The 22,671-nt window shown below is 30.0% G+C and overlaps 1 protein-coding gene across 1 annotated transcript in view; it reads right to left on the reverse strand.

Annotated features, from left to right (window-relative positions):
* LOC134726348 (extracellular matrix organizing protein FRAS1-like) overlaps positions 1-22,671 on the reverse strand; it is a 45,089-nt gene that overhangs the window by 12,250 nt on the left and 10,168 nt on the right. The window contains exons 3-5 of the mRNA XM_063590747.1: positions 3,901-4,008; positions 1,762-1,851; positions 373-532 (exon numbers count right to left, since the gene is read on the reverse strand). Coding sequence (XP_063446817.1) covers positions 373-532; positions 1,762-1,851; positions 3,901-3,948 — 298 coding nt within the window. The 5' untranslated portion in view covers positions 3,949-4,008. The remainder of the gene's footprint in view (positions 1-372; positions 533-1,761; positions 1,852-3,900; positions 4,009-22,671) is intronic.

Genomic DNA, 22,671 nt, shown 5'->3' on the forward strand with positions numbered 1-22,671 from the left:
ATTGGAACCAGTTAAAATTAGTTGGATAAAAAATAATATATACCAGATGGAAACTTCTAATGAAAAGAATATGTACACTAGATAAGTGTATGGATTATCAAGTTCATCTAACATCTGAATTATATAGCTTTATCAAATTGTTAACACTATCTCTTATGAATCACATTCTGTAACATTGATCACAGATGAGACAAGCACTGTTTAGTACAGATATCTTATTCTAGTTTCATTTACTAATTTGTTTAAATGATTTAAAGATGGTTAAAAAGGGTATGCAAAGGTCACTCAGAACAATGGAATACAATATACAAATAAAAAAGGAATATGCAAACTTTTCCTAAAAATATCTTTCCCATAATTCTTTGTACTTACTTCCTGTTGGGATGCATTGTGGACAACAGTGGTCAGCTAAAATTTGCAAAACTTCCCCTGGCCGACATCTTAAGGATGGACATGACTGATCTGTACAGGTCACCTCTCCATCATAACAATGACAAAATTTACATCTGTCTGGACTCCATACAGAGTTGTGCTGTAAAATAAAATACCAACAATCCAGTGAATATCTTATGCTTTTGGGAGAAATATTTTGTATTTATAGAAATATAATTATAGGACCAGTATCCTAAACTATAACTATGCCTATGCCTCTGTGCGTATCTGACTGGAACTTTAATAAGTATATACAATATAACTTATAACCAAAATTATTAATAAGCTACTGACTTGATATCCTCATGATTGACATGTGCTACTGACTTGATATTTAACTGATATCCTCATGATTTACATGTGCTATTGACTTGATATCTAACTGATATACTCATGATTTACATGTGCTACTGACTTGATATCTAACTGATACCCTCATGATTTACATGAGCTACTGACTTGATATCTAACTGATATCCTCATGATATACATATGCTGTTGACTTGATATCTAACTGATATCCTTATGATTTACATGTGCTACTGACTTAATATCTAACTGATATCTTCATGATTTACAAATGCTGCTGACTTGATATCTAACTGATATCCTGATGATTTACATATGCTGTTGACTTGATATCTAACTGATATCCTCATGATTTACATAAGCTGTTGACTTGATATCTAACTGATATCCTCATGATTTACATGTGCTACTGACTTAATATCTAACTGATATCCTAATGATTTACATGTGCTACTGACTTAATATCTAACTGATATCCTCATGATTTACATATGCTGCTGACTTGATATCTAACTGATATCCTCATGATTTACATATGCTGTTGACTTTATATTTAACTGATATCCTCATGATTTACATGTGCTATTGACTTGATATCTAACTGATATACTTATGATTTACATGTGCTACTGACTTGATATCTAACTGATATCCTCATGATTTACATGTGCTACTGACTTGATATCTAACTGATATCCTTATGATTTACATAAGCTGTTGACTTGATATCTAACTGATATCCTCATGATTTACATGTGCTACTGACTTAATATCTAACTGATATCCTCATGATTTACATATGCTGCTGACTTGATATCTAACTGATATCCTCATGATTTACATATGCTGTTGATTTGATATCTAACTGATATCCTCATGATTTACATATGCTGTTGACTTGATATCTAACTGATATCCTCATGATTTACATGTGCTACTGACTTAATATCTAACTGATATCCTCATAATTTACATATGCTGCTGACCCAGTATCTGACTGGTTTCCTAAAATTGACTTACTGGTGTTGTTTGGGATTCATACTGACAAGGTGACATTCTCCGTACACACTCGGGACAACATCCTTCTGCTGGTATCTGTAAATATTCTCCCTACAAAACATAAAATAGTAATATTGTATCAATTTTGTTCCCTTTAAAAATAAAACATGAACATCTCTCAATTAGTACATACACTCTCTTCTGAGAGTCAAACTTGCATAAGTGTTTTTCAAGTTTTGTTCATAGTTACATCTTTTTCATTCAGCATCAAACACTAATAGTGGTAAAATAAAATTTTGATGATAAAAACTCAAGTCTAAGAGAGCTGAAATGGAATGGGACGATAAAGGGTAACCCTTAATGCTCCTCATTGCCTAAGCAGGGGCATACAAAATTACAGGAAAAAAAAACATATTGTATTAATTTTCATACATACATATGATTTCATAATCTAAAGACCTCAATACATGTTTTGGTTATTTCTGTTGTTTGGTCTTCACTTCATTGACCAATATCTATTATTCATATAATTCTGATTTTTTTTTCAACGGTCTGAACAAAAAACATTTGGTGTCCAGACTTTATTTTTTTTTAAAACATAAGCCAAAATGAAAAACATTCTGTCAATCAATGGAAAATTTGGGTCGGCCTAAATAAAGTCTGGAATCTGAAATTGATGTATAATAGATGGAGTCTTTATGGCTAGGAGTTTACATTGCTGCTTTCACCTCACAAAACAAAAAAAAATCAGAGATTTGGAAATTTTATAACTCATTCATTTTGCTGTTTAACCATAAGGCTGCATTATGTTTTTTATTAGATTTCAAAAGAAACCTGTTTAGATCTAATTCAATTAATAAACCTATAACAATTATACATGCCCAGAATATAATCAAACATTTCAGTTTTAGCTTAACATTTACACAGACAGGTCTAATTATTTGGCTGACACAAGGACTTTTCATAATGTACTTAGCTACACATGTAATTTATGTTGATAAATGAAAAAAATGTCAGTTTATAATGTTTTATAATTCTGCAAAACAAATTTATAAATGATAAGAAAATCTCAAAAGAATCATCACCTTAATGCCAGTCATCTTGGCTTCTCCCCAGAGAGAAAAGAACAAAACTTATTATTTCGTAATTTACTGATATTACATGTGTTGATGTAACTTTGATTAAATGTTTTGCTAGAAATTTCACCTTCTACCATGTCTAATTGCCAAAAATCTGAATTTACAATTGTCTTTTCAATGGAATACATTCACACGAAGCTAATCTTTAATTAGCCAAGTGTGCATTTATGTAGCAAGCTTCTATTCTGTTTCGTCTTGTTTATTTACAACCAGATATCTGCATTTTACTTGTTACAACTAAAGATTTACATATACCGTAAACATATAAGTGAATGTAAATTTCAGAAGTAATCAAGGTTATTCCATTAAAAAAAAAATTAAACCAATGGAAGCCAAAAATTTTACTGCTGATGCAGCACTAATATTTAGTGAAAATTTTATATATATAGAATAATGTTACAAAATTCATAATATTGAAATATAAATCCACCAGAACTGATAGGAAACAATTTGTGATGATTTTCACCATGACCTTGACAGTATCCTTTTTGTACATTTACTTATGTGGATTTATGGAGTGTTCAGATTCAATTTATTTATTGACAATAATCATCAACAACATTCAAGAGGCTTTCATCACAGGACTTAGAAATCTAAGCAATATATTAAACTCAACTATCATCAAAGACCTTCTCTAAAACACTTTTATTGCTAAGATTTCAAAGTCCTGTGCTTTAATGCTTGACAGTCAAAATATTTTTGTGCACAGGGGAAGCTTATTTTTACCATGACTTACAATGTTGGGTTTTCTTCTTTGTGCGTGAAAGATTTTGCAATGAAAACTTCTTTTTGTGCTCTGAGGTCATCATTCAAGCCTTTGCATAACTGTTCTTATGACCATATATAAACACACTGTTAAGAGTTTCTTCTTAAAAAATATTTTCAATCTAACTCTTCTTAGTTCTCAAATTGTTGCCAAGACAAATAATCAAAGAATACAATTTGAATGAAAAGCTGCCACTATTGACTTACCTTTTTAGAATCACAGTTTGGACTTGAACATCTGACACTATTGACCTACCTTTTTAGAATCACAGTTTGGACTTGAACATCTGACATTCTCACACATAACAACAGGATCTTCACAGGTACATATGGAACAACTGTTAGGTGACCATAGTGTGTTCCTCTGAAATAAGTAGAGAAATTTAAATAAATCAAAACATTTGATAATGGTGTATTCCTCTAAAATAAATAGTTATAAAAAAATAGAAGAGATAAGTGTAACAAGACAAGACAAGGCAAGACAATGCAAGGCAAGACAAGGCAAGAAAAGGCAAAATAAGACATCCACACAAGACACATTGACCATAGTATGTTCCTTTGAAAAAAATAGATGCGATACACTAATCTAACAAAACAAGTTGATAATAGTGTGTTCCTCTGAAATAAGTAGTTACATGTTACAAGACAAGATTGTTATATTGGAAAAATTCTGTTCAACTTCTAAAAAATAAAAGGGATTCTTTTAAATACTAAATTTGTTTAGAATTTAATATATGTTAACATAAAATTCTTACAAAAAAATGTAACTTGAGAGAGGGTACAAAGGTCTTAAAAAACATTTTTTCAATAAACTGAATGAACAAAGGTGTCGAAAATTTCATATACCTTTTAATTTGAACTTTTAAAGAGGCATGTTAGTTAATCACTGAACCACTGTTACAAGAATGCATAGAGAAGTTGAGTTATCTCCTAACATGGTACATTAGATATCAAAGATATAATTAATACAACACTTTCATGTATAAAATCATTTTGATCTATCTTTTAATCAGAGTAGATTGATCTTGGAATTCTTGCCAAGTAATGCAGTGCACCTACTGATTGTTAATCTAAAATGAAACAATCAAACTCATTCATGGCATTATCACCCAGTCAATCAATACTAGATAATCTATGAAGATACATCTAACCTTTTTTGTACTATTAAAACACATGAACATTCATTACTTATGGTTGACTTTAACTTCTTTTCTTTTAAATTGTATTCATTTAGTCTTCAATAAATATCAATGCTATAATACTTCTTTTTTTCCTTTTTAACGTCTCATGTTTAGCAACTTTGCCAATATCTGCTTTTTTCTGAACTTCTGAATTCAATAATTAAAAAAGAACAATTTTAAAATAAGAAATTTTAAATTGGTCAAAGATGCTACACTATAAAGATAATCAAGGTTGATACAGCAACCTAACCAAATAAATAAACCAACAAATATTTGTTCTGTTTGTTCATATGTTCATAAGGGCGTTTTCTGAATAAAGCTCTCTTATGGCTGAAATTTGAAGGTCAATCAAATTTTATTTTTTCGCTTTTTTATAACATGTCCTTCCGAATATAAGGCAGATCTTGACCCAAGACTCCCTAATGTCAACCGTGATATTTTTTAAAATGAAATGTTAAGTCTTGTTACTGGAATATTTATGATTCCCTCTGACAATGTCCTACACGGAGACATTCTGACAGTCACATACAAGGTATTTTCAGTACATGTACATGTATACATGTAATTCAAACTAGTGAAACGGACCAGATAACTTGTTGAGGTCATATTACACAGGTCGTGTTACTCAGGTCACGGTGACACACCCACTATTGTATTACAAGTAATTAATTCATAGTGATTACTGACTTGAATAAAACAAACCAAACTTAACTAAAATTATGCAAGGGCAAAATGACTTAAGATTGTATAGGCTAGGGTGGAAAGACTTCCAATTTACATATTTATGTGAAAAAACTTAATAAATATCTAGATATTTAACAATCTTGACATATTTCAACTGCTTTTAACATACATGTATGCATGTTTACCTTTAATATCCTTGATCTTCTCTTACCATATATAACTTATTGTTAAGTTGAATTTAATTATCATTACAGATAAACTTGTAATCCTACATAGTAAAAAGTCCCCTTAAGGTAAAAGATGCACTAATCTCAGGACTTGAAAATGGAAATGGTGAATGTGGCAGAGAGACAACAACCCGTCAAAAGAGCAGAAAACAATCAAAAGCTACACATGGGTCTTCAACACAGCAAGAGAAAAATAACTCCCAGAGGCGTGCTTCAGCTTGCTCCCAAACAATATTATGTACTAGTTCAGTAATGTACATACATGTATATTGTGTCATGAAGAAATCCTAACTTTCCTGTTAAGGTAAATGTCAATATAACAACCACTCAACAACACCAAGGAATAACTCAAGACAACTAAAGGTCAACATACAGCCTATAACAACATATGACTGTCTTTACCATCATTTATATCAAGCTTTCTTAGACCCCAATCTACATACAAAATAAGGAGATGTGGTATGATTGAGACAACTGTAAATATACCCTAAAGACGAAAGGACGAGGCTGTAAACAATTACAGGTCACAGTTCAGACAATCTGGGAAACAATTCAAAAGAAAAAAAACATCAGCCTAAGGAAAGGTTGTGAATAAACTTATCAAAGATGACCAAAGTTCAGTTTGCAAATCATTAAAAACACCAAATATTTGACAAGAAAAAATAAACTGAGATATATCAGGGGACTTATATGACTTAGGACAAACTCAGGAACATGTTAACATGCATAGGATTAAATAGTTTTTTTAGCATTTTTAACTCTCCAAACTTTTTATCTTGATCATTAAACATATAAGAGAAGGTTTGAAGACACTGCAAGCAAGCTCAGAGTACTTATTCTGTTAAACACTCTACAGTAATGTCCAGATTTCAAAAATGCTGACCACAGCAATTAATAAAACATCTGTATTGCAATGACAATGAAACAATAGTATATGATCATTCAATAACTTTATTCTAATTTACAAGCCTTTTTATAATAGTTATCAAACCAAAAAATATTGAAGGACAATCTTGTTAAGTTATTCAGCAATTTCAGGGCAACCTCACATGCATCTTTCACTTTGTATGCACAATATTTTTTTTTGAAATTTTAGGCCATTTTAACAAAATATAGTGAAAACAAAACATTAGAGGGAACATTGACATGTAATAAGAGCTATACGGTACATGATCTGTCATAATGTTGTACAGCTTAAATTATATTCAGTGATTTGGGAAATTTTCCCTATTCTTTCAACCCATTTCATCTAAGACCTTCCTTTCTTATCCTTTTCAAATGCTTAAATGGGTGTGAAAAACAGTTTTTAAAGAAAGTTCTGATTTTTTTTATACAACATGTATAATAAGCATGTTTGTGATAAAATACGACCATAAACTGTTTTCCAAATCTATCTGATTTCAAGTCACATGGTTTCTGATTCAGCAATATTTAGAAAGTGCAACTTATCTACTAAGTTGAATATCATTACAAAAAAATTCACAATCAAGTTTCAATATTGAGAAATTAAATCAGTTTTACTATCAACTTAATCTAACTTTCACATAATCTTCAAAGAACAAACTTTGCATTCAGTGTAAACAATTGCATGACTTTGCATTAATGTTTACCTAAAAAAAAATCAAAAATGCATCATCAATTACTTCTGTAGAAATTAAACTAGGTCTATGATCTCATAAAATATATACAGTTATCATATTTAATCAGAAGTTTGTATAAAAAGAGCAAAGCAACTTTCAGAATTTTGGATATATTATTTCCTTTCAGCATTTACACAGCCATTTTTATACAGTGCATTGACAAAATAATGTCAGATGAGAAATAACAAATCTCCTTTATAAAACTATTACTTTCTTTTGATTCTGTTATTCTACACTGGACAATGTAAGCAAAAGCTTTATAAATATATTTCAAATGGTCACCTTTTTCAGTAATTGAAGAGCAATATATAAATGTGCTTGAAATCTCAAATTATAAAGAGTTTCAACAATTAAAAGAACAAAAGCAACATTTAACCTTTTTTTTTCGAAGCAAAATAGGGCCACACATGTGGTTTCTTCATTCAAAGCTAAAATGGAAATTAAAACAAGTCTTGTAAATTAAATCTTATATATATTAAACTGTGGTTGTAAGCTTAACAAGGGATCTGTAAGTACAAATTAATAACCATGAAAGATTATGTGCTGTATTAGTTGAAATAATATTTAAAAGCATTCATTTTGTTTCAACCAATTATAACTTAATTACATATGTTACTGTTTTTTTTCGAGATACGTTGAAGAAAAGGTGTTTTCCATATCTGATTAATATTTCCATAGGTCAGTCATGAACAGTGTTTTAAACATATCTGATTTGGAAATACTGTGTCAAGCTGAAGCTTAGCACTGTTAAAAATTTTAAATGGTGTACAGATACAGATCTTTGGAATGCCAAAGTCACATGCCACCAATGAGTTTCATGTATTCAATTTACGACTTTTAACAATAGCATAGAGTAATTTTATTCAAATCTTTTATAGTTTTTCTAATTGGCTTTTTCAAACAAATTAGTTTCGTGTAAGAGCAATGTACAAAGTGAGAAGATAAAAACAGCTAAGTATCTACAAAGATCTATATTTCAAAAGAAATGTTTGTATTTTGACATTTTTTTCTTTTCTTTCTTTTACAATCATTTTTATCTTACACATATATGTAAAGTCACTTGTCATATTTCAACACATTCTGACATACATTTGAAATGTAGAACACAAAATGTTATAATGGTATCAGCAAAATTGTTTTATCTGTGAAAATCATTTAGTATGTTACCAAATAAGAATTATGTGTACATTTAGCAACTCCCAATAGCAATAGACTGATTAATGATAATATTGATTGATTCTGGTTGCTAAATGTCCAGTGGTAAATATTTCATGCATGTTCAAGACGAAATGATAATATTCATATATGTACTATTTTTTATTTTATCCCATTTACAATAGCCTGATGAATAGTTCCAGCTCAGAGAAGAAAATTACAATCTGCATTCAATGAAAGTTCTTATAAATATGAAAAACTTGAATTACTTGACCAAAAAAGAGGTTTATTTCTTGAGGGGCAGCATGTGACTTGATCCAGTTCACTTGTAGTCATAAGAATAATTGTATAACTGATTGACTGTTGTTTTCCTAATGTCCAGTGTTACACATTTCATACTTATAGATTATCGTTGATTTTCTCAACGAGATTGATTTTCTCGCTTGAGCTGGTACAGCGAAAGTGATAAAAGCAATCGAGTTGAGATGACCAATGATAATTTGTTTATCGCTATTTTACCTATGACGACATTGTCAATTTCAATGTCAATTTCGTTAGCAACGCCACATGGCCTCCTTAGTTTCTAGCGATAATTTTTTCATCTCAAGCCAGAAGCATGATATGAAAATTATCACAAAAAAAGATCAAAGGAAAAATGCACAAAATAGCGATTAATAATAAGTTTAAAAATAATTTAACAAATAACATTTGATATGATCTGCTGAGAGGTTGGACAGCAATAAAGTGTACACAAAATTTGATTGCCACTGGACAAAGAAGATGGGTCAGTGGCAGATCCAGAGAGGAGGGGGTTCTGGGGGTTGGACCCCCCTTTTTTGGATGATCAATGCATTTGAATGGTGACATATAGTTTTTTTATCCTGAGATAGGAATTTTGCCTTTTAAAAAGTGGCTGGATCTGCCATTGTTGGATATATAGGGACAGTTTAGCATTGCAATAGAGCCCCTGCTAGCCCCTAAAGGAGTTGTTGCAATGATATTGTAATGTGCAGAGCATGCTGAGCGTACATACACATAATAGAGATATATAGTGGGTATGTTAATAAGACAGCATCCAAACAAAGCAATAAAACCACACTTGTTAGTATAATGTCCTTAGTCTTTACAATATATACATTTCATGTAATGATATCTTTAAAATTCTTAAATCTCATGCATAATTTTGAAATGATTCAAGTTAAAAGCCATAAACTTTGGACTAAATACAAGACCACCAACAGGGTATAAAAACTGCTACTTGTTTTCCCAATATCAACTATTACATTTCAGAAGAAAGCTTGAAATAACACCTATATCAATACAGATTTAAATAGAGATTTTCAAACAAACAAACTCTATTTACAAGAGGTTTATGGACAGATTGTGAATCCTAATGACTCTAAAATTGTATTTTTATCGATAAAACAGCACATAAATTGATGGAAATCTGATAATCATTTTATTATATGTTCCATACAAGTAAAGCTGCCCTTGTTAAGTGTTTTAAAATGAATAAATCGCACCATATTTAAAGTACAAGTTACTGAGTGAGCATTGAAACCTTGAGGCTACCTTCTAAAAATAACTTTTACAATAGTCTGAATACCCGCCTTGAATTGTAGGTCTTAATGGATACTGTCGATAAATATAGTGAAATTTATCAAGGTCCTGTTTTTTTCTCTATTGAAATTTTGTACCAAACCGGGATGCAGCTTTTAAATTATTTCTAATAAATATTGATCAGCAAAATTTAGAGCTATATTTGAACGCCAGTTATACAAAGTCTTATACTTTTATACCTCTGTTCTCCTTATGAAACAAGAAAACGTTTCCATAGGACTTCCATGTCAGACTATCCTATTTCCATTGTTGTCAAACTTTGAAATCTAGGTCAAAACCTAATAATTTAGCATAAATGTTCAAAAGTTAACAATTTCAAAAATTTTTAAATTCTGAAAATTACCTATCTGTCCAATAACTCATTTACTGTGAAAATTTTTAATACATCACTTTTCTTCCAAGTACAATTCAAAGGTGGACTTTTCCCGTTTGAATGGTTTTACACTAGTAATTTTGGGGCCCTTTATAGCTTGTTGTTCGGTGTGAGCCAAGGCTCCGTGTTGAAGGCCGTACTTTAACCTATAATGGTTTAATTTTTAAATTGTTATTTGGATGGAGAGTTGTCTCATTGGCACTCACACCACATCTTCCTATATCTATTTTGAACTTTATTGAAAATATATCAAAATAAAAAAGCAAATACTACATACCATGAATTCATTTTGAATAATGTTGAACTTTTCAAGTACTTTTTAAAAGACTTCACTTCAAATGTTAGAGGACATTTTTCAAATGACAGATTGATTGCATCTTTCAAAATTAAATGACCCTTGATCTAACCTATGAAAATCAACATTATAAATTTCAATATTAAAAGCAGAGAATATAGCTTCCTAATAATTTTTGTTTTCTGATTAGTTTCTTTGTCAAATATTTCTCTGCTCTTATGTTTTCAGGTAAAATTTTAAAATAACAAGAACTATCTTTAAAAAAGATATCCGACATATTTTAAATTTGAGTCTATGTTTAAAACTATCATTTCGATAACCTTCAGAAGCACAATGTCTTAATGATGCAGGACCTCTTTAATAAAATCTCCATCTGAATGTAACTGCAAGAAATTCTTTTTTTGGAACACTGACCATCATAAAATCAATGATTTTGAAGAGATCATTGGACTCAAATGTATCAAGCTGTGCTCCTTTATTTTGTTCCTGAGAATTCCATCAGCTCAAGATGTTACTTGTAAATGAAAAAAAAATGAAGGAAACCTCCCTCTAATTTCATGTATAAAAAGCTTATTCTTCTGAATTAAACAGAAATCTAACAACAGGTGTATGATTTAGTTCAAATAGAAACAGATTAAGGTAAAATGTCAACACTTGTGTATTATGACAGCATAGATTTCATCAATGATTGTGTCACTTTCAAGTAATATATTTCTATGTTTGATTGACACCAATTTAACAGATAGATATCTTAAACATCAGATTGATCAGTAAAAGTAACCTTTGAAGTGATAAGATTGTTTGGAGATGAGGATATTGCATTTTTAATATTATATTTTTGTAGATATTATTATATTACTTGATCCTTTTAAACTATGTAAAGTACAGTAGAGGAAAAAGATAATCATATACCAAGAATTATTTTATGGATAAATAATGCATGATTTTGAAAATGATGAAAGGGGGTATTTTTACAAATACCATTTAGTATGATCAAAGAAGTCTTTTAGCTATTTTACTACCAAATTTGTGAAATACATTGTCCTGCTAAATTTGGTAAGTCAAAACCAGCATCCAACAAGAGCCTTCAAAAAGCCTCATTCAGAATGACTATTTTGACCTGAGATTTTGACAAAAAAAATCTGTTTATCTTTACAGTATTTATAGTATAACTAATCGCTGTATGTGAATATAAAAAAATAAGACAACGCGTGACCGAACGACGCATGGATTAAACGAGTGCGCAGCACGAGTTTAATCCATAGTGGCGTTCGGTCACAAGTTGTCTTATTTTTTATATTCAAATACGGCGATTAGTTGTACATTTTGTATTACATTGTCAAATTGCTTTTTTTATGAAATTAATGTAGAAAACGTAAGGAACTATATGTTTTTCCTACGCATGTTTTGTTTCGACGTTATCAACGTCTTGACAACGCCTATTGTTGTATGACGTCAGAGAGTGAAATACCCACGTTTATTTCACATGTGAAATTATCGGTATTTATCTAACTGGGAAATCAATGTAATTCATTGCAACCAATGTAATAAATTTATTTATTTTTTATTTAGAGAAAAAAAAAATCATATTTTCAAATACATAAATATATACATCTTTTTGAAAGCATTCAAGTTAAATCAAGGGAAATAATAAAATATTCCTTTAGTGTCAGGGTCACCGATCGGATCATAGTAGCAATATTTGCATTACTGTTTACAGATAAAATAAATAAACTTATATTCATCAAAAATCATCTTTTAAAGGAAAATTATAACTCCTATATGGACTAAATTGATGTTTTGTAGATCTTGTATTACTGATCCTTTTCCTGTTTACAGTTTCTGTCTATAAACAGTAAATTCAAAAATTTAGTATTGCCATTTTTTTTTTTTTTTTTTAAAACAATGAACCTTAAAATGCAAGAGCATTCTACATACTTATAATGGATGATATCTATTCCTGAATGCTAGTTTTTTTTTGTGAAAACTTTTTGTGGAAATATTCATATTAATAAAAAAGCATCACAAAAAATTTCTGAAAATAAGACCAACGTCATTAAACTTTGTCAGGTTTAACTGATGATTTCATTCTTGGGTATTAAAAATAAAACTGTTTCATTGTAGTTTAAAAGTGTTTCAGTTTACTGTCACACAAGACAACAGAGCTAATCCCAATATTCACCCGCAGTTCATTTATTGATAAATCATTTGAACTGAATGAAGTTGTGGTCACTTTTGGTTCACTGACCAGTCAAATAATAAAGTCTGGATATCTTAAATCTCATTTAAACTTGTCCAAGATATAAGGCGTGACAAATTATTACCTGTCCCATGAACAATTAGCAAGGTGACAACCTCATACAAGACAATGTAGTTTATGACAAAATCAAATGGTCAGGACAATTGACAAATTCAACATGTCACATAGATGGCAAAGCAACAGATGACCAACATTAGAAAAAATATGTGTCCACCATAGGTCAATAATAACTCGGATAAAAATGACTGATAAAAAGGAAATCTGACCTTCCACTTAGTGTAAATTCAGAAATAATTTGCAATGTTTTTATTATTGCGAAAAATGGGACAGGGTCATAATTGCATTAATTTAACCTTGCAATTTGAAATTTTTTATATGAGTTTAAAAGGATGTTTCTCAATAATGCAAAAATTAAAATCCCATTGTAGTCTAAAAAGTCAAAATGACAATAATAAATGCACCTGATCATATCTGAATTTACAGTATGAAGAAGGCATCATATATTGTATTGGAGACTAAATATACTGGTAATACTGAATAAAATTGTGTTTACATATCACTCTGACAGATAGTTTAAGACTGCCAAAAAAATTACCATTAGAATTCTGAACCACAACTAAACATCATCTTTATGCTAGTTTATTTATATATATTGTATCTAACAGAGAGAAGTCTGTTAAAAAAATTTAAGCTTGATTTTGCTTTGATCTATCAGACAAGAAATCAGCTCTAGGGTGCACATTGGCTCATTGACTTTTCATTTCAAATCACAGAAATCTTTTATTGTCATTTAAAATGTGACAGTTTTAAAGTATTTAAAATATATATACACCCTATATATGCATGCATATCTAAAAATGTAATTAAATCAATGTAAAACATGTGGTATAAAGTTACTAACATACATATGTAAATCAAAAAAACATGTCAGGCAAAAATCCATTGGTCCAATTTCTATAATTTTGTTGGATATCATTATATTTAAGATTCATGGGTTTAGGTTAAAAAAGCACACAATCAAAGACATCTTAAGTAAGATTACTTTATATTGTTGCTTCAAGGTCGTCCTTCAGCAAACAATTTATAAAGAAATGGTATTCATCCTCAACAATGTTAATGTACCAGTATCTAATAAGTCTTGGATTAAGCTTGGATTAAATAGATATTTCATTTAGGTTATTTATTTTCTATGTTTATCAACATTGTTTTGTTTTCATATCCTTTACTAGCTTTTAATGAAAAAAAAATCCTTTCAATATAAGACAGAGTAACACTTTCCATATCAATTACATATGCTCAATTTTTTATCAATTGAAAGGAAATCTCAATTAAAACTTTAAAATTACAAGGCTTCATTTCAATTTTTCATATCAACACTGCTCAAACCCTCTCATTTAACAATTTATTTATAATATATGACTATAAAGTAACACTATCAAGTAGCCAGTGTATCATATTATCGCTGACAAGTTGACAGTGTCCAGGCTGAAATTATCCTCTCAGATTCCAGCTATCTAGTCTATCTGCTTCAATATGCAATAAATTCTGTTTGTTTTCTTTTCATCCTAGGAGGACTAGGGACTTACAATGGGCATAAACCTACTTTTAACAATGCTATGGACATGAAATATACAACTTAAATGACCACTTTACTGACCGGGTGAAAGTAAGATTTATAGGGGCAATGTTGGAATAACAGGTTAATAATACTAATATTATAATAGTTTGTTTGTTTGTATCTGAACGGACATTAATTGTTGGTATTGTGAACTTATCATGACATTATACTTTGTTTGTTTTTCAACTTTTATATAGTAAATTCATACCCTTGATGTATGTATCAATTTTCTTCTGATAAATTGTATCGCCTGTAAAATACCTATGTTCAAACTAAAACAGGATTTTGAGGACTGAATGAGTCTACCAAGCCAAGTTCATTTAATGCTATGATTAATATTTTGCTACACTTTCAAATAAAAAAATTAGTCCCTAACCAACATATCAAAATTTTGATGAATTGATAAAGAATTATAGAAACCTAAAATTATAAATTGTACTTTAATTTTCGTAATAAGGACTGAGTGTCAAATATTTCCTGTTTTGTTTTCTTGTATTGTTTATCAAATTTCTGAATGAAATCTTTTATGAAGTGCCTTCAAGCTGCTGATAAGAGTGAGACAGCATGATTTTGTAACATCCCATATAGCATTCTGAGTTTGCTTTCATTTTCTACAGGCAGCAAATATCTGTTGTTCTGTGTCATTTCTGAAGACAAGCTAACATAAAACTTGATTCAAATTAAGACAAGAACATGCTAAATATCTTGCAATACATTGTATTTCAGTACAATTTTGTTGATAATAATTACAGCTATGTATCTGATCTATCATACCATTAGTCAGTGATCTTCCTGATTTGTTCCTTTTTTGTACTTTATCTTATGTACCTGTACTTTATGGATTCAAAGATTGAAGCTTCTGACTGTTGATATTTCAAAGGAACAGTTTTACTGTCCTTTAAGTAAGTAAATAGAAACATAATCTCCAGCTTTCATATGTCAAACTATTTTTTTTTGCATTATAAACAATGCAGAACCGATCATAAATCTATTAAACCTATCTTTTTTTGACAAATAATTGTCAATTTTGTTAAAAACTGTTGATGTGACTAATTTCTTCAGACAAACTAACAAAACATTTGTAACAATTTTAAACAAGAACATGCCTTATATTGTATAATTTCATTGCACCATGTGCCCAATGGGCTAATATTAAATTTCAAATGAATGCAACATATTCATTCAATCGTAATGACATAAAGCCACATGCATTTACTATACATTATATACTATTTTCTGAGTTAAATCGAGCAAACAGATATTTTTATTCATTGCAGACATTTGTCTATGTTTTATTTAAAAGTTTGCATATTTTTATGAATGACAAATATGAGAACAATCATTGTTGTGTCATATAAAATCTAGTTCAGTGGCTTATATGTATAAATTGATATTTAATAAGCTTTATGATTTATTTTTTTAAATGTTAGTTGATGGTTTACAGCATTCATTGAAAAGTGACTCCCTCCATCATTTACTCATGTCAACAAAGTACATCAATTTTTTTATTCTGCAGAAAAACAGCCTTGGTAGTCTTAAGGTCACCTGAATCGACCTGAACACACCAAAGACTTTCAAGTTCAAACTGGTTAGATCAGAATCTTTGTTTATCAGGATGGACATGTCTTAATTCCTTCAGGCACCATTTACTAATGTGAGCTTAAGCACATATTAAATCCAACTCAGTATGTTGATATATCACAAAGCAGGGTATATTCGTATCTTATTAACATTTTATCCTCTTGAATATACATGTAATATTTGTAGCTGGATATAAGACTGCAATCAATCAATCATTCGTACAGACACAAACTTTGATATTATTTTGCTGATTTTTCAATGACTCTGAGACTCGAGATGAATCGTTTCACTTCAAGGAGAAAACTTTAAATTTTTTCGTAAGATAATCTTACTATGAATTTATTAATTGGACAGAAAAAAATGGAATCTTTTTTTTCAGAGTCAAAATAAAATTGGAAATTCAGGATTTACAGTATTCTCCTTCCATTTTATTGCTAAGTTTATTTGAATATTTGTTACTGGTATCCTGTTTATGTCCATCTGTTCAATAAATCCAGTCTGATAACTAACTTTTTAATAGCTATTTCAATCTTGTCATAAAAGGGTCAATTTTAAATAGCCCCAATAAGAAATTAAAGAAAGTGATAATTTGCTAGAGAAAAAAAAAAAGGTTAAATATGGCCTCTGCTGCAAGTTGGTGGACAAAGGATTTACTGTATGCAATGCTCCTGTTGTACAAAGTATAAATTGTCTTTTACTGCAAATCCAATTAAATCGCTAGTGAACTTGATAACCTTAAGCTTTACATACACTTGCTATCTCTTATAATTTAATCAAACAGACTCTAGTGGAGTCTGTGCCTTTCATTGTCAATATGAAAGGGGCTATTTACACTTAGGCACACCCCCAATGTTGTAACTATATTAGAGCAAACAGTTAGTTAAACAAACAAAACCACTTTGTTCCCTCTCTCTATCCTAAAGTAAATTAAAAAGGGTGTAATCGGGGAACTTACTATTGTCCTTAAACCACTTCAACAATGAATCTGGTTTTAGAATATCAATAAAAATTCTTTGTATTGTTAATTTATCACACTGAGTCCTTAACAATGCTAAACAATTCAAACATAACTTTATTACAACTAGAACTCCATCATGATGTAACAATAATGGACTAAATTTACACATTCTAACAATTTAATAGCTTAGGTTAATGGTCAATGACTATTTACATGTACATGTATACAGATAATATTGGTAAGACCAAGAATATAACAAATCAAATTACAATGACAATATGTATTAACTGATCATCTGTCTTTCAAAATCAATAACCACAATATTGTTTGAAAAATAGAATAATATTAGGTATCCTGAATGTTCAACAAACATTGGGAAAAGATAATAAAAGGGTTTTATTAATCTAATATTGAATTGAAGCATGATAATGATCACTAAAAATGAAATCCTATCAATCCGCAATTTGTATGTCAAATACCATATACAACAATTAATAAAGCAAGGTTCCAATAAAGTCACTATTTTTAACTGTTACTTGTTTAGAATTAATTGCAGACTGGGTAATATTTTTGTAACTGTACATCAAAATGTTATGAGATGGATTATAATATTCTAAATAAAATGGAAAATGGAAATGAAGAATGCTTCAAAGAGATAACAACCCAACCAAAGAGCAGAAACAGCCTAAGGCCACCAATGGGTCTTCAAAACAGGGAGAAAATCCCGCATCCAGAGGCAGGCTTCAGCTGGCTAAATGTGTACTATTTCAATGACAATAGCATTGATATATTACAACCAATGATACTTTATATGTGGTGTATAATAGTTTAAAATAGAAGAAATAGACTTGACATAGATATTATTCTTTGCCACTTTATTTGACTTTATTAGTTGTACAAAAGAAAACCTTCTGACTCTGACAGGGTGAACTGTCCATATATTTACAGATTTTTGTTTCTAGCACAAAAATATTAAAATGTATAACAGACTGTCAATGACATAGTAGAATCCAACAACGAACGCAAAAAAACTAAAGAAAACTTAGATTAGTATACTCTTTTTACAGCATCTACAGCAATGATTTCACCTAACAAAATCTGTCTTCACAACATGTAACCTGATTCAAACATTCACTCAAAACAATCATTATTGCATAAACAACTTGAGCCTGAATCAAAACTTGTCAGCTTACACCATTTTAATGTTAAAACAAGAGAAATAAAACACTTCCTTAAAGGATTAAGTCAACATTTACTGTGTACTGATACTTACTTCTTTCCTACCTGTGAGATACAGGCTGCTGTGTATCTACAACCAGTTACATCTAAACTCGATATAAGGAAGGTTCACATGCAAGTTTATCAAATATTGCAATTATGAATATTATCATCAATTAAAAAAAATATGAAGATCTGTTGATAGCACTCTTTATAAAATTTATTAGTCTTTAATTCTTTTTTCATAAATACTGGTATGTACGGTATTTACTGTCCAGAGTAAATTGAAACTTAGCATTTGCTGATACCTTAATTATAACACTGTGGCATTTAAAAGCTATTTCAAATGACCTGTCATCTTATATGGAACTTATTCTGCAGTCTTAGGTTTCCTAACTATTGCTTAAATTGTGTACTGTAGTTTTGTCAAATTCTTTTTTTCATTATAGGTTTTTCTTCAAAATATTGCTTTTTTACCCTTTGGTACACTCAGCCTCTTTTGTCTTGTAGCTTATAAGATTTTGTTTAACTTTTATATCTGTTATTTCAATGCCCTTTAAAATTGAAGATTTTTTTATTTACAAAATATTTAAAATTAAGGCTGTTCCCTCCCCATGGCGGATAATATGAAAAAAGAAGACCAATTGTCACAAAGTCAAATTACAAAGTAAATGTTTGCAGACTGTAGGTATTAATAGACAACTTTTGTTGAAATAAACATTACGACCTATGTTAAAGTGTCTGATCCTTACAACTTTATCATCTTAAGGTGGTAGTTTTTACAAATTAATGTCTTGAAGGTGTAAAATGTTAACATAAAATTTATAGGAACCTAATGAGGCATACAATATCTTCTATACGTCTAATTCCTTGTACAACTATAAAGTTTGAAGAAAGTGACAAACAATTAAATCTGTGTAGAGTCTAATCTGCTACTAAAACATAAAATATGTCCAAGGCCTCCTGTAATAGTACATCTCATCATCTTCACTACAGATTCTTTCCATTCATAAAGATACTGTTAATTCAGAAATGATTAAGATGTCTTCATTATCGCAAAAAATGGCAACAGCGTAATTATCGCACTAATTTCAACTAACATTTTTTTTTTTATGAATTAAATAAGATTTTTCTCTCTTTTGCAAAAATTAAAATCACATTTTGGTCTAAAATGACAAAAAAAAAATGCAGGCGATAAATCTGAATTTGTTACAGTAAAAAACACAATATTGACACTTAAAACCTTTTACTCAAACTTTTGCCGTCCATGATTAAAGGACAAGTGTCAGTATAATTATAATAACTTCATGATTTTTTATATAAAAATAATATTCTCAATAAATGTGCTTTGGTTACATGTATCTGTTGAATTACCCATTACCCAGTAAAACAATTATTGTACCTTAAAGTTTGTAAGTTTTGTTACCATTGGAATAACAGTATTAAAGACTAACTATCAATGGTAATCTATTGCCTTTTTCTTATACTATTTTTTTTTACCAGCAATCAACTTGCAAATACATTTATTTGTATAGGCGGCTTTGCACTGTAAACCTGGCTTAATTCCCATCACTTTCTCTGACAACCTATACCAGACATTTTCTATGCCTACAAGTTTGGAATTCAACTTCTTATTCCCTAATCTTCTGATTTACCTACAGATTAATATATGACATGAAAAAAATCATCCTGATTTTCAATTGATTGCAATGAGAGCCGTGGTGTAGTGGTTAGTGCATCGAACTACTAACACAAAGGTTCCTGGTTCGATTCCCGTTTGGGATGAAAATTTCAGGAACTCAATTTTCGGCTCTCCCTTGACACCATTTGCGAGTATGGTCTTGAGGAAACGATGATAGTCCGTCGGAAAGGGACGATAAATGGCTGACCCGTGTTAAGAGAGAGCCATATCTTTTGCACGTTAAAGACACCCTTGTAGATTTCGAAAAAGAGTAGGCTAATGCCGCTACAAGGCAGCACTCGCACCCGCAAAGTGGAGAGGGATTAATATAAGTTGCAAAACTTGTTTCCCAATCCACTCTAAATAAATATGTTTAAATTTAAATTAATTGATTGCAATGATCAATGTTTTTTCCACTACCCTTACTTATCTAACAAGTACAAATGTATTGATTCAGTGACAAGTACAATGTAGTAAAGACTAGCCTCTTTGAAAGTCAATATTTATAACATAAGCAAAGACATTTCAATGTTAATCAATAAAATCTTATTAAAAGATACAAACAATAACTTTTCTTTCTCTTCCCTTTTTCTTTAATTATCAAACTTTTCTTTCTCTTCCCTTTTTTTTTAATTATCAAAAGGAAGGACCAAGTCAATTTCCAGATATGATTTTTATTAAATTTCAAACATAAGTATTTAGTACTAGTTTTAATTGACTGGTTGATTGGGGTTAGCCCCAGCAAGTTCAGCACCTTTGGCTATTTCATAGTGGTCAGTTTTTATTAGAGGAAGCCAAAGTACCCAGAGAGAATAAGTTTATATAAACATATTGTATTGTTAAAAAAGACAAATAGATCAGTCGCACATTTGGCAACCTAATAATGTCAGTTCACCCTCTTCAAAAAATTATATCTTCCAGCAACAAACTAAACAGTTATTGAAATACTGACAGCCTATTCATAATATTCCAGATAAGAATATATAAACTCTTTGTTTGTTAGGGAAATATCATACCCTCTTCAAAACGTAATGATGTAATAGCATTATCAATATTAAAGACAACTTGAGGATTAAGACACTTGATCATTTTGTTTGATGTCTACAAGTTGGCTTATCAGGTGATGAATGTTTGCAGTGTTAAGATTTCAATCTGTCTCTCATATATTTTAAGAATGATATTTCACAAATTATGCTTCAATACAATTTTGAAAGGATAAACAATTCTATCACTTTATGTTTTACAAAATGTCCATTATAATTAATTCTGGTTCCTCTACAACTATTACTTAGATAAAAGAGATGTGTTATGTTTGGTATGCCAAATCTTAGCACTTAGATCATTGATGAAATTCTTGTTTTAACAAATTACAATTCAAATTCCCATTGCAACACTACATGAAAATTAACCTGGATGGATACCAATCTACATTTAGCCAAAGCGGGAACCAAATAAATCATTTTAAAGCAGAATATCTCCAAACATTATAATCACATACTTTTAACTTGGGGGTATTTTGAAGAATTTTAGTTTGAAAAAAAAATATTCAAAGATTATATATTAGGGAAACCCTAAAGTTAAAAGATACATGTAAGCATTATATATGTTGTCCTTACTGAGTGCACAATTATACATCTATTGTATACTAATGAAAAGACATGCATATTTCACAAATTTAAACTGCACCTTGTATAATGCAGGGTGTAATCAAAGACAGACATCTTCAATATGTTCTTCAATGTGGTATAGATGGTCATCTTCTTTATAAAGAGTTATGTCAACCTAAATAATAACTAACACATCATAAATCTGTCAGTTCTAATCTTTCAATGAATAAGCATGTTCTAAAAACTTTATGAAAATTACAAATACAAAGTACAAGACAGGACTTCTTGTCACAAACAAAATTAAGATCAAAACAAATGCAAGTTTAATTGAAATGTTCACTACTTAAGAGTATTTGTCTGGTAGGAAAATAAGTTAATTTGTGAAATAAGTCCAAGTCATTCAGATAAGTTTTCTATACATGTATACATTAACAGGTCCGGGAACATAGTTATTCTCTCTTGTTTTTCGCTGTCTATGAATACAGTCCCTAGTGTGAGCAGTGTGTTACTTTTATACCCTTTCCAAATTTATTTCTTCATGTTTCATGCCTAAAATAGCAAGTTGAGGAATGCAACTACAATGTAGTTATTTCAATATATGACTAAAAGAAATGCACTATGAAATAACTGTATTCAAAGCAGTTCCAGCATTTTTAGGCTGAATTTAAGACAAACATCAAAACTGTCCACCAAGTTTGGAATAATTGAAAAATGACTTTCCAAACAATTCCATACTTATGAAAGTGAACAGATTTAATATTTATGCAAATTTCCAATTTTGATCCAAAAATCAAACAATGCTGAGTGAGGATGTATTGACATTGTAATAAGATTAAGCACAGGTTTGACCAGGATTATGCAAATTAGTTAAGAAGTCTTTAATGTTGAGGACCATTGTCTCCTGATAAAACTATGGAACAAATAATTCT

The sequence above is a fragment of the Mytilus trossulus genome, chromosome 7 (genome assembly GCF_036588685.1).
Source record: "Mytilus trossulus isolate FHL-02 chromosome 7, PNRI_Mtr1.1.1.hap1, whole genome shotgun sequence".
NCBI lineage: Eukaryota > Metazoa > Mollusca > Bivalvia > Mytilida > Mytilidae > Mytilus > Mytilus trossulus.